The sequence below is a fragment of the Rhamphochromis longiceps genome, linkage group LG22 (genome assembly GCF_057381845.1).
Source record: "Rhamphochromis longiceps isolate RC_006_pf linkage group LG22, R_longiceps_female_GT1.1, whole genome shotgun sequence".
NCBI classification, from domain to species: domain Eukaryota; kingdom Metazoa; phylum Chordata; class Actinopteri; order Cichliformes; family Cichlidae; genus Rhamphochromis; species Rhamphochromis longiceps.
Window position 1 is genome coordinate 10,248,878 of NC_140577.1, and position 13,777 is coordinate 10,262,654.

At 39.7% G+C, this 13,777-nt stretch overlaps 1 protein-coding gene across 1 annotated transcript in view; it reads left to right on the plus strand.

Moving 5' to 3' along the window:
- The first annotated feature begins 257 nt into the window (after positions 1-257).
- The window catches only part of epha10 (EPH receptor A10), a 168,425-nt gene continuing 154,905 nt past the window's right edge, over positions 258-13,777 (plus strand). Inside the window, exon 1 of the mRNA XM_085395208.1 lies at positions 258-469. Within this exon, the coding sequence (XP_085251334.1) occupies positions 391-469 (79 nt within the window). The 5' untranslated portion in view covers positions 258-390. The remainder of the gene's footprint in view (positions 470-13,777) is intronic.

Genomic DNA, 13,777 nt, shown 5'->3' on the forward strand with positions numbered 1-13,777 from the left:
TATCCCTGGTCTTTACTCAGCAAAGTTACTCACGTCACTTTCTGTGAGGACATCGACATAAGCGAAAACGGAGCTCTACTGCGGATTCGGGTCTGTTCGCTCTAGATAGTGAAAACACCTGGTGTGAAGATTCCAGGTTGCAGTTCCTTGATAGGTCGACCCTGCAGTACCCACTACTCCGCGTCCCACTTCATTGCGCTCGCTCGATGTCAATCTCCCCTTCAGAACCCTCCCCCGAGATATCAAATAGGCCGCGTGGCTCTCCGGATCCCGCACTACTTGCCCAGACGGCATTCGCTCGATTCAAACACTGAGTGCGTCTCTGCTGCGGTGCGTTGCGCGCAGGCTGGAGAGAGATGACAAGAGCCCCGCGGAACTGGCCAGAGAAACATGGATCTCCGTAAAACGCTGATTTCGGTGCTTTGGATATTATTGCTGAACGAAGTGAAAGACTACAATGCAGAAGAAGGTATGTGAAAAAAATTAACGGATCGGTTGTTCCCAAACTGGCTACGGCAGCCTTAATCAGGAGACAGATGTCCGCCGTAAAGATAGTTTGACATTTGCACTTATCCTGTGATGAGAAGCAGGTGCATAAGAGGAAATTAATGTTGGCGGACTTTTAATTAAAAACAAAAGAAAAACATTAGAGAGATAGATGGAGAGGCGGTGATTACCAGATAATGGAGCGATAGATGCGTTTGAAAAAGCTGTAGTGTGACAGAAAACGCATTTGTGCTGAATTCAAAGCGACGGCTCTCAAGCGTCCGGATAATAGATCAGATTTTTTAATCTTTCAGTTTAACACAGACAAACACGTCACTTTAGTTTATTAGTTTGTCACAAAACAAGCAAACAAAAACAACGGATTACTCTTTAACAGCAGTGCTACAGAATTTAGATGGTAAACTTGACAAAAAAATAGTGATGTGCACAAGTTTAAAGATTTTGCTGTAAAGGCACAAAGTGTAGACTATGCGCTGTGACAGATGTGTGATCCCACATAGAGCCAGTGCTTGCTTTAACATTTACTTTATGATTTATTCAGGAAGTGAGTTTGGTTCAGACAGCCGTCCTCGTTATGAAAAAGAAATCCTCGGGCTGTTGCCACAAAGATATGACTTGTACGGAAGGCTTTCGTCGCGGCATCTTTGTGCAACTGGTTTCTTTGTCTTTTCATACTCAGTCACTGAAGCTGTGACGCGGACCACGGGATGCATTATAAGATGTTGACTCAGTGCTTATCTGACTGTATGAATCTCCCCATTCAGCTCACTTTACCTTCTATTTTTCTTCATCAATTTTTAAATAGCGAGGCGGCGGCATTAATTCCTCTCTTTGGCTCTTCAGCGGCATTAAATGAAGTTATGAAACAGTGGTTATGCAGGAGAACAATGTGTGATTCAGTGGGGGATTATATATAGATTTAATGCTGATGTGGGATTAGGATGTGGATTGCTGGCTTGTTTAATTGCCCGTTTGCATCTGCACTGAGGTGTGTGAGAGAGCTGGGAAGGTACTGCTGTGGTCCAGTGATTTACCAGCACCCTGGCTGATTGCCACAGGTAAATACTTTCACCACCAGCAAGTTATCCAAGATATTGTAGACAAATTGAGATTTTAATCATTCAGCCTAACCCAAGCTGCTGAATGGACATGCATTTCTGGCTGCTGGTTCAGGTGTAAAGTCACTGTAAAGCCACAAACAAACATGCAGCTGTAGTGTATAGTAACCAATATTGACTCTGAGAAAAGTAGTCTACTTTTGGCACACTTGACACACTTTACACCCATACATCATTGACACGCATTATGCATTATACATTATACATATACACACATTAGAGCAGAACTGGCGCACATGCAGCCCACGGTCAAATGCACACACTCACTTGGCATGCACACGTTGCACCTGCATGCAGGCTTTCTAATGAAACATACACTTGTTCGCATGTACATGGTGTGGCATTTTTTTGGTACTAAAGGCCCCTTTTTGTGGGCACGCATGCAGAGACTCATTCACATATGAAAAGTCACATGCCCACATTTGTACTCTTCATTTACCCATACACACATTTCCTCTAAAGCATTGCCAGATTGATTTGGTTCTCTGGAATGCTGGGTAGCCGGATTTGGATGCTAGCTTTTGTTTAATTGATGTTGTGACAGCGATTAATTGCTGTGAAAGCAATGTGCTCCTGAAGGCTTGTATTGGCAGCAATTCTTCTCGCTGTTCCTAAGGATTTGAGAGATGGGGGGAAAACACAGGGGAGATTTTTTTCCCTCCACTTTTTTCCCCCATTATATCCACATTAAATGAGGCAATTTACCCACCTGTCTACATGCATTCTGTTAGTTCTAACCAAGAAGCTCAGGCACACGACGGCCTTTTCAACAGAGAATTGCATTTGTGCGTTTAGGCATTTGAAATTTTGTATCTACTAATGCATTGCATTATATATATACATATATCTATATACACACACTCTTTGATTAGCATTCCTGATGATTCCCTTTTTTGGTCTGCCCTTGTGCCTATTCTAATCCTTCAGTAGCTGTTATTCCCAGTTCTATATATCATTTAGTATTTCTGTGCTCTTATTTCATTTCCCCTCGTGTGCCAGCAGCATTTTCCTGCCTCTTTAATGTGCAGCTACATTCTTATGTTGTTGTTCCTTCCTTTAGCGCTCCCTCTATTTTCTTTCTTCCTGTTTTTCTTTGTTTCCCCCCGTCCTCTCACACATGACCCTCTTATTTCTCCTCTCTTTTGCTCCTCTTTTTTTCCTCCATCTTCTTCCTGCTTGCGCATGTGCTCAACCTCTTTAGCTGACTTAGCAAACACTAATATGACCAGGGGGTTCCGACAGGCAGAGCCGGGTGTCCACCATCGTACTCTAGCGCATTACACACAGTCAATCTAGCCACTCCTCCTCCCTTCAGGTCTCTTTTCTCATTCCCCACACCTCACCGCTAACGCACCTTGGCATCTCATTGGGATCTCATTTACTTTCTCTCTCCTCCATCACTCCCTCCCTTTCTCCCTCTGCATCCATCCATCCTGTCCTAAGCTGAGAGAGGGAACAACCCTCATACAGAACAATAGAGGCAGAGTGAGAGAAGAGTGGAGTGATTGAAAACGTGAGGTGGAAGAGTCTCAGAAACTGCAGCGTAACCTGTGAGTTTATCCTGTTTGTGGGACCGTAGCTTTGTTCACTTGCTCGCTGCATCAGAATGACTGTTGTGAACTGCCTGCACTATGCTCTTGGCAGACATGCAGCAGTCTATTGTTTACCTAGAGCCTTATTATACTGGCACTCTTCCCAAACCAGCATGCCATATCTAATTTCATATTTACAGGTACCATTATTTACCGTAATGCATTGTAAAACTGAAATATTAGTGATACAATTTTAGTATTTTTATGATCGAACATGTTTAATGATAGATCCACAATATCCATACATACCCAAAGTGCCTGTTTCATTATAATGCAGTGACTGATCCTTAGAACTGAGACTGAACTGAACTATTTCTAATGGATTTCTTCAGAGACTTTAGACTTTTTTTAACAGTGGGGTTTTTACATGCTAGAAAGGTATAGCATTAAAACAGAGATAAGACTACATCTTGAATTCTGTGCCAGTGTACCTGTTGACCCTTTGACTGTGTAGAAGGTGCGTTTGTGGACAGCTCAGCCAGTGATCCCAGACCTTAACCGGAATTGTGGTTCTTTCATGTTTTTATTTACCCCAGTTTGTGTCTGTATGCCCATGCATAAGTAAAGTCAGTAAGTTTTGGTATGAGAAAAACGCTCAGGCTAAAGCATTTTTCATCTTGCATAGTGACATCTTCACCTCTATTTGCATTGCCCAGGAAGAATTTGCTTCAACCTGCATATTTCCATTTATTTCGTCCGCAACAGCACCGCTTTAAAAATCTACATTGTGTTTGGTCTGGAGTTTGACTTTACCACAAATAATGTGAGGCTTTTTATTTTCCCCAGAGCAATTATTGTGAGCATTTTAGACACATAAGCAACAGATAAACCGTAACATATGCACCTCATTCTTTAACCTTAATAAAATAGCCAATTTAACAGAAATACTGAAAATAAAATGTTGACAGTTAATCTTAGAAATGCTGAAATTATTTATTAATTATTATGGAATGTGTAAGATCCAGTGTTATCACAGTCACTGTTGCACCGATGTTGGCCACAGATCTTTGATTTTAAGTGTTGTGCTAAAACACTGAAGCACTGGTTTAAGTAGGACAGGCAAATCTTGGATTAATGTGTGTACATTGCCTGCCAATTACATAGATAACGTTTTATAATGCCAAAAAACAGCTTTATCTAGATACAGATACTTCTGTTGACTTGGAAGCAGTTTAATTCATCTATATATTTATTAAACTGTACTCCTATGTCATATCATCACTAAATCTTATAATTAGTGCTTAGAAGCAATCTGATTTACTAATATTGGGATCATCAGCTATTGCCAGACTGGCAAAGGGGTAGCTATCCACCCTCCCAGGCATCAGTTGGAGCTAATTGCCTGTGATTACTGCAAGGTTATTTCTGCTCTGCTGCCACGGCCCTGGACCGATGCACTAGACCATCTCGTTGGCTGGCAAGGACTGCTTTAGACCTGTGCATGTTAGATCAGATGACTCTGACCTCTGTGAGTATGAAAGGTCAGAGTGATTTGTGAAGATGGCAGGCGTAGCAGTGCAGCGCTCTCTTGTCAAGGCCTCGGGGACACTGTCATTTTCTGGAAAGACGAGACGAGGGCTGAGGCAGAAGGGAGGGTAGAGGCACAGGTGTGATGAAATTAAAAGAGGGAGAGGGAGATGGTGGAGCCTCACCCCAAAAATTACGTGTTACAAGCAGAGAAAGGGGAGAGGCGGTGTCTTGAGTTCAAGACTAAGGACACAGGTAGGAGGGAGTGACAGAAAGAAAATTGGAGGGGAATAAAGGCGGTTGGAAGAGAGCTAGAGATGAGGGCCTTGTAAGCTGCCACCACTCATTGTTGTACAACACTTGTAAGTTTCATGTGATCAAACAGACTAAGAGTTAATATAAGAAGTCAATTCAGCAGCTCAGCCAGATTCGTATTTACCCCCCACTCCACGGGAATTGAAAGGCTGATAAATTACATGTGTAAGAGAGCGGATGTGTAATGTATGTGTATTGGATACCGGTAGGGGTCACCTACTTTTTTTTTTTTGGTCCAGTGTAGTGTAAAGAGACTACTATAGGATCTGGGCTATTCTGCTGGGTCCGCAAGAATGAGCTATCACTAGAGGGTGGGAGTGTGTGTATGGAAGAGAAAAAGAGCAATCTTTGTGTGTGTTTAGAGGTAGGAGGGAACAATGGGGGTTTTTAGCAGGTGTTTCAGCCATATTGGACAGTTACGAAGGGGCTTTGTGCAGCTGTCTATGATAGATGAAGGAAGTGCAGATGGACTACACATTTATTGCTCATTTAACTGATTAATCTATGCTGAAACCTCTCCTTCAGCTGTTATCTATGCATATGAATACCACAGCCTGTATGTGTGTTCACATACTTATTCGCATTGGCTTGCAGCCATGTTACGTGAGAGAAATGTCTGGGTTGTTTTTTTTTTTCCATTTTGGCTTTCATACTTTGGCTGTGATTGTTATTACAAGAGAACTGAAAAGCATCCTTAGACTGTGCAGTTTTGGAAAGAGCGTAATCAAAGTGCAATGTAGCTTGACCAACTTGTTGTTGACATTGTAAATTCTATTAAAATGAGATGAAATGTTATTAATTTGCGTGTGGGTTAATTGAATCGTTGCTGCAGCAAAAGTATTTCAGCAAAGACAGGAAATTAAATAGACCTCAGTGAGAGACTAAAAAACATTATGAATCAATTCTTAAACTGTTGTTTGCCTGTCATTTATATAGTGCCTTATAGTCCTGAGTAATTTGCTCATAGGGGGTCATGTGATTGTTGGGGTTTTCTCTCTGTTATTGTAGGGTCTTTACCCTACAGTATAAAGTGTTCGAGGTGACTGTTGGTATGATTTGGCGCTATACAAATCTAATAAAACTGAACCGTATGAAATGAATCATAAAACTTTTATCTACAGTGCAAGGATATTTAACGTTTACATTTGTGTACAGCTTGAGAAATCGGACGTTTTGCTCCTGTTAATGGTTACATCATTTTATTTCTACCTATTTCTGTGGGTAGATTAGTTTGAGCTCAGCGCCATTGTAGCAGTTATTTTTATGCTTTTCACATAGTAAATAAGTGAAAATTACAATTATTCTGTTTCCCATTCTATAATAACTCTGCATTATTTGCAGTTTTTCACCATATTTAATAGTCATTTATATTAAGAAAGAACCATAATTTATATTTTGAACACAGTGCTACATTCATACAGTTAATTAGTTAGTTACTAGCTGCAAGTGATGATTATTTTAAGCATATTAATCCTACAAGTCATTTCCTTAATTTGAATATGTGATTTTAAACATTCTAAAATGTTTAAAAAGGTCTATTACAATTTCCTAAAGTCCAAGATGATCTCTTTATACGTTTCAATCTTTTGGTAAACTGTTGAAAACCCAACGATTTTCAATTTACTGCATTAAATAAAAGAAACCCATCACTCACAAATGGAAGCATATCATTCAAACCGTTCTGTTGACAGTGATAATGGAGCATTTCTCAACTAACGGACTAAGTGATGTTTCAGTTATATGTTACATTATGGTCTTGCATTTTTGTACTTAGATCGGTGGGCATACCGTCAAAAATAATGTTTTTAATTTGTCAAGAAACCCAGGTATGTGTAACTGCAGTGTGAAATTCAAACATTTTCCATGTCTCTTTTACATCTGTTGTCAATAGTGAAAAAGATAATTCAAAACATTTTTTTCTAAACTGTAGCACTTCTGCTCGTGAGACTTACAGTCACATCAGTAAACTGTTGGCAGCTAACCACAGTCGCAAGTAAACATTCAACCCGTAGGAAACTGCTTTGAAATTCTACTTGTTGTTTTTTAATGTCTGTTCTGGTTCTTGTGGATGTGTCAATGCAAGCAACAAATACCAGGTGAGTTAATTGTTTAACAGCTGTCAATGGTAGCATTTAATTACTTCTTTTGCTTTGCGTGTATTAGCAGTACACCAGTATACAATGTGCTAAAGTGGGTGTTCATGTTTCTGTCTCTGCTAAATTATTTTTACGCTTAATGGGGTTAAAAATATACCCCCACTTCCATCCCCTCTGATTTTTAGAGCTAGATCTTGAACTGATCTACATTGCAAACAACTATCAAATCAGAAACTGAGTATGAATGTTAGTGCTATCTGTCCATGGACAGCAGAGACTATTTTGTTTCAACTTGATATTATGCCACCATAATACCACTTTTTTTTTTTTTTTTAAATTTATTTATTTTTTTACAGGGGACAGAAAACATCCTAGAAATATTCCAACTAAGTGTGAACAATATGAATTCCCTACAATGTTCAGGTCTTCAGCTGACCATTCAACCCTAATCTGACTGTCACTCGGTGTGTCATATACATTTAGATCTTGTAAAACATCGAGCTGAGAGTCATTTTCTTAGCCAGTTCATGTATTTATTAACACTTAAACTGTAGTTCTTCTCAGTAAATGAAACAGGTTTACCTTCTTCCCTGCCTGGAAATTTCCAGCTGTGGGTAAAAAGGGGTTGACATGCTGCAGATGATTCTCTGCAAAAGAGCAGGGGGAAAAAGTGAACTGTTTGCTTAGGAATCTACAGTAGCTGAATATTTATTCATTCTTTCTTTAAGGTGACAGCATCTTGTGATGTTGCATTTTGTCTTAATCCGAATCAGAATGCTTTATTGCTCCCTAAGGAAATTATGTAATCAAAAGAAAGCTATTAAAACAAACAAACACTCTAAAATACTACGTAAAGAACAAAGAAAAAAGTAAGAAAAAGTTAAATTAAGGAGACAAAAAGCAGGGGCAACTGAAACAGGCTGCATGCTGGCTGACGCAGGCGCACTAAATATTGGAGTTAAATGACAAACCTGGCCAAACAGTGCTAAGTGGAAGAGGATGGCATCCTAAACAGTTTGTCACAACAGGAAATTTGTAAGATTGGGACTTTAGCATTTTTATTAAATAAAAAATATTATAAATGCTGTGGTTATATTTTCAAAACCTGAACTCATTAAAATTCAAGAACATTAAAATACAGAAATAGTTATCTTAACAGGAATCACAGTATGTATAACCTCTGTGTTTAAGCATGTGCATTTTTTTAGGGAACATCTGTAAATTCTAGACACATGGAGGAAAAAGTGGGTTACACTCAACCAAAACGGACACTGTGGTAGTATCATAAATTTTCTAAAACTCTCTGATATTATTGCATCATAGAGAGTGTGTAAATATGAGTATGCAGAGTAAAAGAAATCCTCTAATGCTGAAGATGTGAAGAGTGCAAAGTAAAAATCTTGAAGCCCAAAATGAAGAAAAAACGAGACATACTTCAGTGAATTCACATGTGCTTTCATGCCAGAGCCTTATGTAAACATCTCAAGGGCCTGTTTTCTAAAGGTTTTTCAAAGGTTATATGCAAAAAGTGTAAATGTAAAAGAAAAAATAAATTAAAAACGTCTCCACCCACAGATTTTCAGAGTTAAGACTACCTGATAGAATGGATACTCTGAACACATTATTCATTTTTACCACTCTTGTTGGGATACTAATGGATTAGAGGAGCACTTGTTGGCAGGCGTTTCTGTCCTAAGATGTCTAAAGTTGATAAATGCCACTGATGTGTATTTGTGAGAAGCTGTAACTGTGCTCTTGGCAGACTTTCCTGCTCAGGGTGTTTTGCATTGAGAGTAAACAGTAACAACATTAACGAGAGACTTGATGTGGGTGGGCATGTTGGGAATTGAACTGACAACTTGGTGGAGCTCAGTCAGTCTGCCACCCTCACACTCCCAGCATTTCATTCCATTCATTTCATTTCATTTCCTTTTTTTTTTTTTTTTTTTTTTTTTTACCAGTGGTGAAAACAAACTCACCCACTCATTTAGGCTTTGGTATGAAAAACAAGCTGGATTTCAAGCAAGTATTTCAAGCTCGTAAGAGTTTGCTCATTCCATCTCTAGATTTCTAGGAGCTGCAGGCCAAATGTATTGACAGTCCAAAATTCATGCCCTTGAAAACCCATCTGGGTAAATAATATTTTTCAGTTTCCTTTTTCACATGTTGAAGGAGTTGTTTGTGTACTGCTGCCTCGATTGTGCAGTCACTGTGTTTCTTAGTGTCTCTTTACGCACGTGTATATTTAATGTTAAAACAGAGCTTTCAACTTTGAGTTATTCACTGTTGAACCAGCTCTCTTTATGCCTTCTTGCTTCAGGAGAATTTTGAGAACAAGCTTAAGATGCAGGGGGATAATAGGGGCAGATGTGCATGAGTCAAAGAGTGCAGTGAGAAGTAAGTTGCAAACACTGGAGGTGTTTTACTGAAGACACGCTTTATGCAGTGCTATATGCAATACTTTTAAAACTTGATATCACCCAGCCCTGGGCGAAAAATGACCTTTTGTGGTTACCCACTTGCAGATGTGACTTTTTGATAATGCATGCTCTGTCGCACCAATTCCTTTTAAATCAGAGACCATGCTTTGGTAGAAAATGTTAGGAAAGGAGCTGTAACTTGAGGTTAAATGTGTTGCCCTCCCTTTAAAGTGTTGTCTTAGAGACCATCAACCTCAATTGAGGCTTGTGGCCTTACAGAATTCACATCACACTGCCGTGGAGGCGATAAAGCTCCTGGAATGTGTATAAAGCACATAGATGCAGACAGAGGCATGCACCAACCACATATAAAAAAAGTAAAATGACAAGATCAATGCTGTGTAATTTTACTTACCTCTACCATTTGTTGTGGGCATACAACCCACTGTACACCCTGCTGTTAGTGCTACAAATCTAAAATTTGGACCTTGTTTTGCTTTGTGATAGCAAACTTGCTGAAGATTCGTCTGGTCAATTTTGGCCTACCTGAGATAATACTGATTCAGTTTCCACAAAGCCTTTAAGGTTAAGGGGTGTCAAACCTATGGTCTGTGTACCAGAATTGACCCAGCAAACGGACTGCAACTTAAGAAAACACCAGCAATAAGAAAAACGCTGCAAAAGCACGCAAAACACAACGGAAATAGGAAAAACGAAAACAGAAATAGGAAAACCCAAAATAGGAAAAAACTGATTTCCAAAAGCACAAGGGAATTGTTTCTGGGGAGACAATAACCCGACGGACCAGTTGTAGGAACCCAAATATGAATTGCGCTGGGAGACACTTATTAGAAGTGGAGGTTTTGCGAGGAAACAAAAGATGAGAGGTGAGTGTGTTAGCCTGACTATTAGTCTAATAATCCGTCATCAGTATTATATGAATCATGAGATTAAAACACACTTACCTAACATGTTTTGGTTCCTGCAACTGGTGCGTCGGGTTATTGTCTCCCCAGAAACACTTCCCTTGTGCGTTCGGAAATCTGTTTTTTTTTTTTTTACTATTTCCGTTTTTGTTTTTCCTATTTCTGTTTTCGTTTTTCTATTTCCGTTGTGTTTTGTGTGCTTTTGCAGCATTTTTCTTATTGCTGGTGTTTTCTTAAGTTGCAATCCATTTGGCCTCTCAGGGCCACCGTACAAAGTAGTTAAGTAACCGGTAAATAATTAAATGATGGTGAATAAACAGGGATTTTTTCTATCTACTATATATTATATTTGGTTGTTTTTAAGTGTATCCACAGTGGGGGGGAAGGTCATTTTCTGTGAATTAACAAAATCTTTCTCTTTTATAATTACAGGACAGTCTGGGAAATGAGTAACTAAACTCCTTCTACCTCTACCGCTTTTATTTTCTGGAACACAGTTTATTTATCATATAGAAAAGCTGAGATATACTGTTGAAATTGCACTTCTTTTCCTATATTAAAATATATAACTTCTTTGCGCCGACAGAAAGAGGAGTTCCACTGGTCCGATCCACTTAAGATCAAAGTTGGTTGTAAGTGTGATGTTTTGGGAAACCTGCTTCAACAGCTGATGTTCTCTGAGTTGGGCTCAAAATTTCAAGTTTAATATTTCATATTAATATATTAAAAAATACTGAGAATTCTGTTTTTGGGTTGAAGGTCCTTTCAACATACTTTGGAACCTTCAGGCTGGCAGCAGCTGAGGCAATGTTATCCACTCGTCCACCGCATGTTACGTAAGAGTGATGTGACCTAAATAGCAACACGCTGTGCATGTTTTAGGGACACATGAGAAATCACACCTACTGAGGCTTGTACTCTGTTCAGGCTGTTCACAGATGTTCTCAGCAGTAAACATGCATACGCATGTCATGCTTGAAACCTCTAGTGAACCCAGCCGTCTCTCTGTCATTCCTCTGCTGTGTGAGTGTGTGCGTTGCTACCTCTGGTCGAGGCTGACTGACCTGTGAAAGCTCCCTTTTAATGCTTTCCATGTTTGACCTGATGAGACTGTACACATAAGACAGGGGACAAAAACACTTTGACTTATTTGTACATCATTCTGCACTCAGTAGTTTTTACATGATTAAATGCTGGATTATGCTTGTTCTTCTTAAATTTCTCTGATTTTCTGTCCCCTCTACAGTGGTGCTTGCTTCCAATATGTCCTGCTATGTAATATTGGTGCAAAACTGCAGGGATATAGCAGCTTTGGCAGTTACAGGCAGTTCTAAGCTGAGTCAAACTGTAGCACTTCAGACTTTTTTAACAAGGCCTATGCACAAGGCTGTGTTTTGATTAGTAAAATGTGTTGAAATAAATGAGTGGATGCTATGTACTCCTGTAAAATACAGCCTAAATTTCCTTTATTATAATCAAGGAATATTTGATTTCATATAGATATAAACTACAGTAACTCATTGACAATGATTATGCATAGTCAAACACAGGGGTGGGCAATTCCAGGCCTCGAGGGCCAGTGTCCTGCAGGTTTTAGATCTCACCTTGGGTCAACACACCTGAATCACATGATTAGTTTGTTACCAGGCCTCTGGAGAACTTCAGGAGCTAATTTAGCCATTTAAATCAGCTGTGTTGGTTCAAGGACACATCTAAAACCTGCAGGGACACCGGCCCTCGAGGCCTGGAGTTGCCCACCCCTTCTCAAACATGTAGAAGATGAAATAGATTGCACTCACACAAGTGTAGGAAGCAAGGAAAAAAAGCTGTTTCAAAAAGATGTTTTCAAAACATCACAATTTCTCCTACACTCGTGTAGGTTTTTAAGGTGCTTTAAAAGGGTTGCTGAGTTTATCTGTGAGTTTATCTGTGAGGCTCAGTGATGTGAAGGTCAGGGGTAAAGACTTGTTACTGAAGATAATTCTTTGACTCTGCTTGTATTTTTGAGGTCAGGTGATGCTAGAAAAGAAAAATCACCTGATGTGACGCCTTCCTGCACAACGAATAAGAATCTAGGCTTCATATAAAATGCTAAAATACCAGAAATGTATACAGAATAGTGTTTAACATCAAGATTAACGAATAATAAAAATTGTTAGCTATTCAAAATAAAGTAAATTTGATTACATCAGAGATGGATAGAGACATTTTAAAATGTTACAACCAACAGCTTCTTACCCGATTACTGAGTCTTGTAAAATACCTGTGCTGTCACCGAACCTTTATCTAAAGGTGATTGTGACTAAATAGAGTAGCTCAAAAACACAGCAAGTGATGGAGGTTTTCATAAATGACTGGGATAAGAATATGTAGCAATTAGGATATTTTAAAACTTATTCAAGAAAAACACTATTCCTGTTGAAACTGTAAATTGAAAAGAAAAAAAGTATTGTAATGAGTGCTGCTGCCTATTGCAATAAGTGATGCATGTCATCTAAATTACCAAGCTGTGTGCACATGCACAGGAATGGTTGCCATTTTGATGGCCGAGGATATAGATTAGAATGACTAACGCACGCTATTTTCTACCCGGTGATCGCCCAGCAGTTTCATGTCGTCCTTGTCTTTACCTGTGATACCTCCTTCCTCTTCTGTTCTGTGGTGGTAATGGCCGTCATGTTGGAAATGTGTCCGGCTGGACCTCGTAAACCATTACCCTGTGCATAGAAAACCCCATTAATCTTTCTGAGAGGCGTTTGGCCTTTCAAACTCATTAACCACAGCCGGTGTGCAGAGAGAAGTGAATCTATACACATGCCATACATGCACTCTCTTTCTTGCACACACAAACAAACACTCTATGCAGAGTGCTCAGGTAAAGTTGGCTTATAAACACACAAAAACATCCTCAAGTGTGAACGCACTGATGTATGTCCAACTGCCAATATCACCTTTACCGGCTTGCCATCTCAGCCGCTCTGACTCTCTTTATCTCTCTTGTCTCTCCTCTCCTCCTGTCCTTTTTATCCCTTTGCTTCCTCACCGTGTGGGTTTGGGCGCTGACCTGGAAAATTGCCTGACCTTTTAATACGCAGCTTCCTTGGTGATGAATAAATACATAAATCGTGCCGCTCCGGCTCAGTCACTTTTATGATACCCCTTTCACCCTGTTTCTCCCTCCCATGCACCCTGTCATTGGAACCCCCTCAGCACAGACACAGAAGAGGAAAGCAGGGCGTCTTTGAAGTGATAGCCCCCTGTGGCGAAGAATATCTCTAATGAAAGGTGTTACTGACCAGGTTGAGGGCGAATGATTGCGAGTATGTGAAGTGTAGA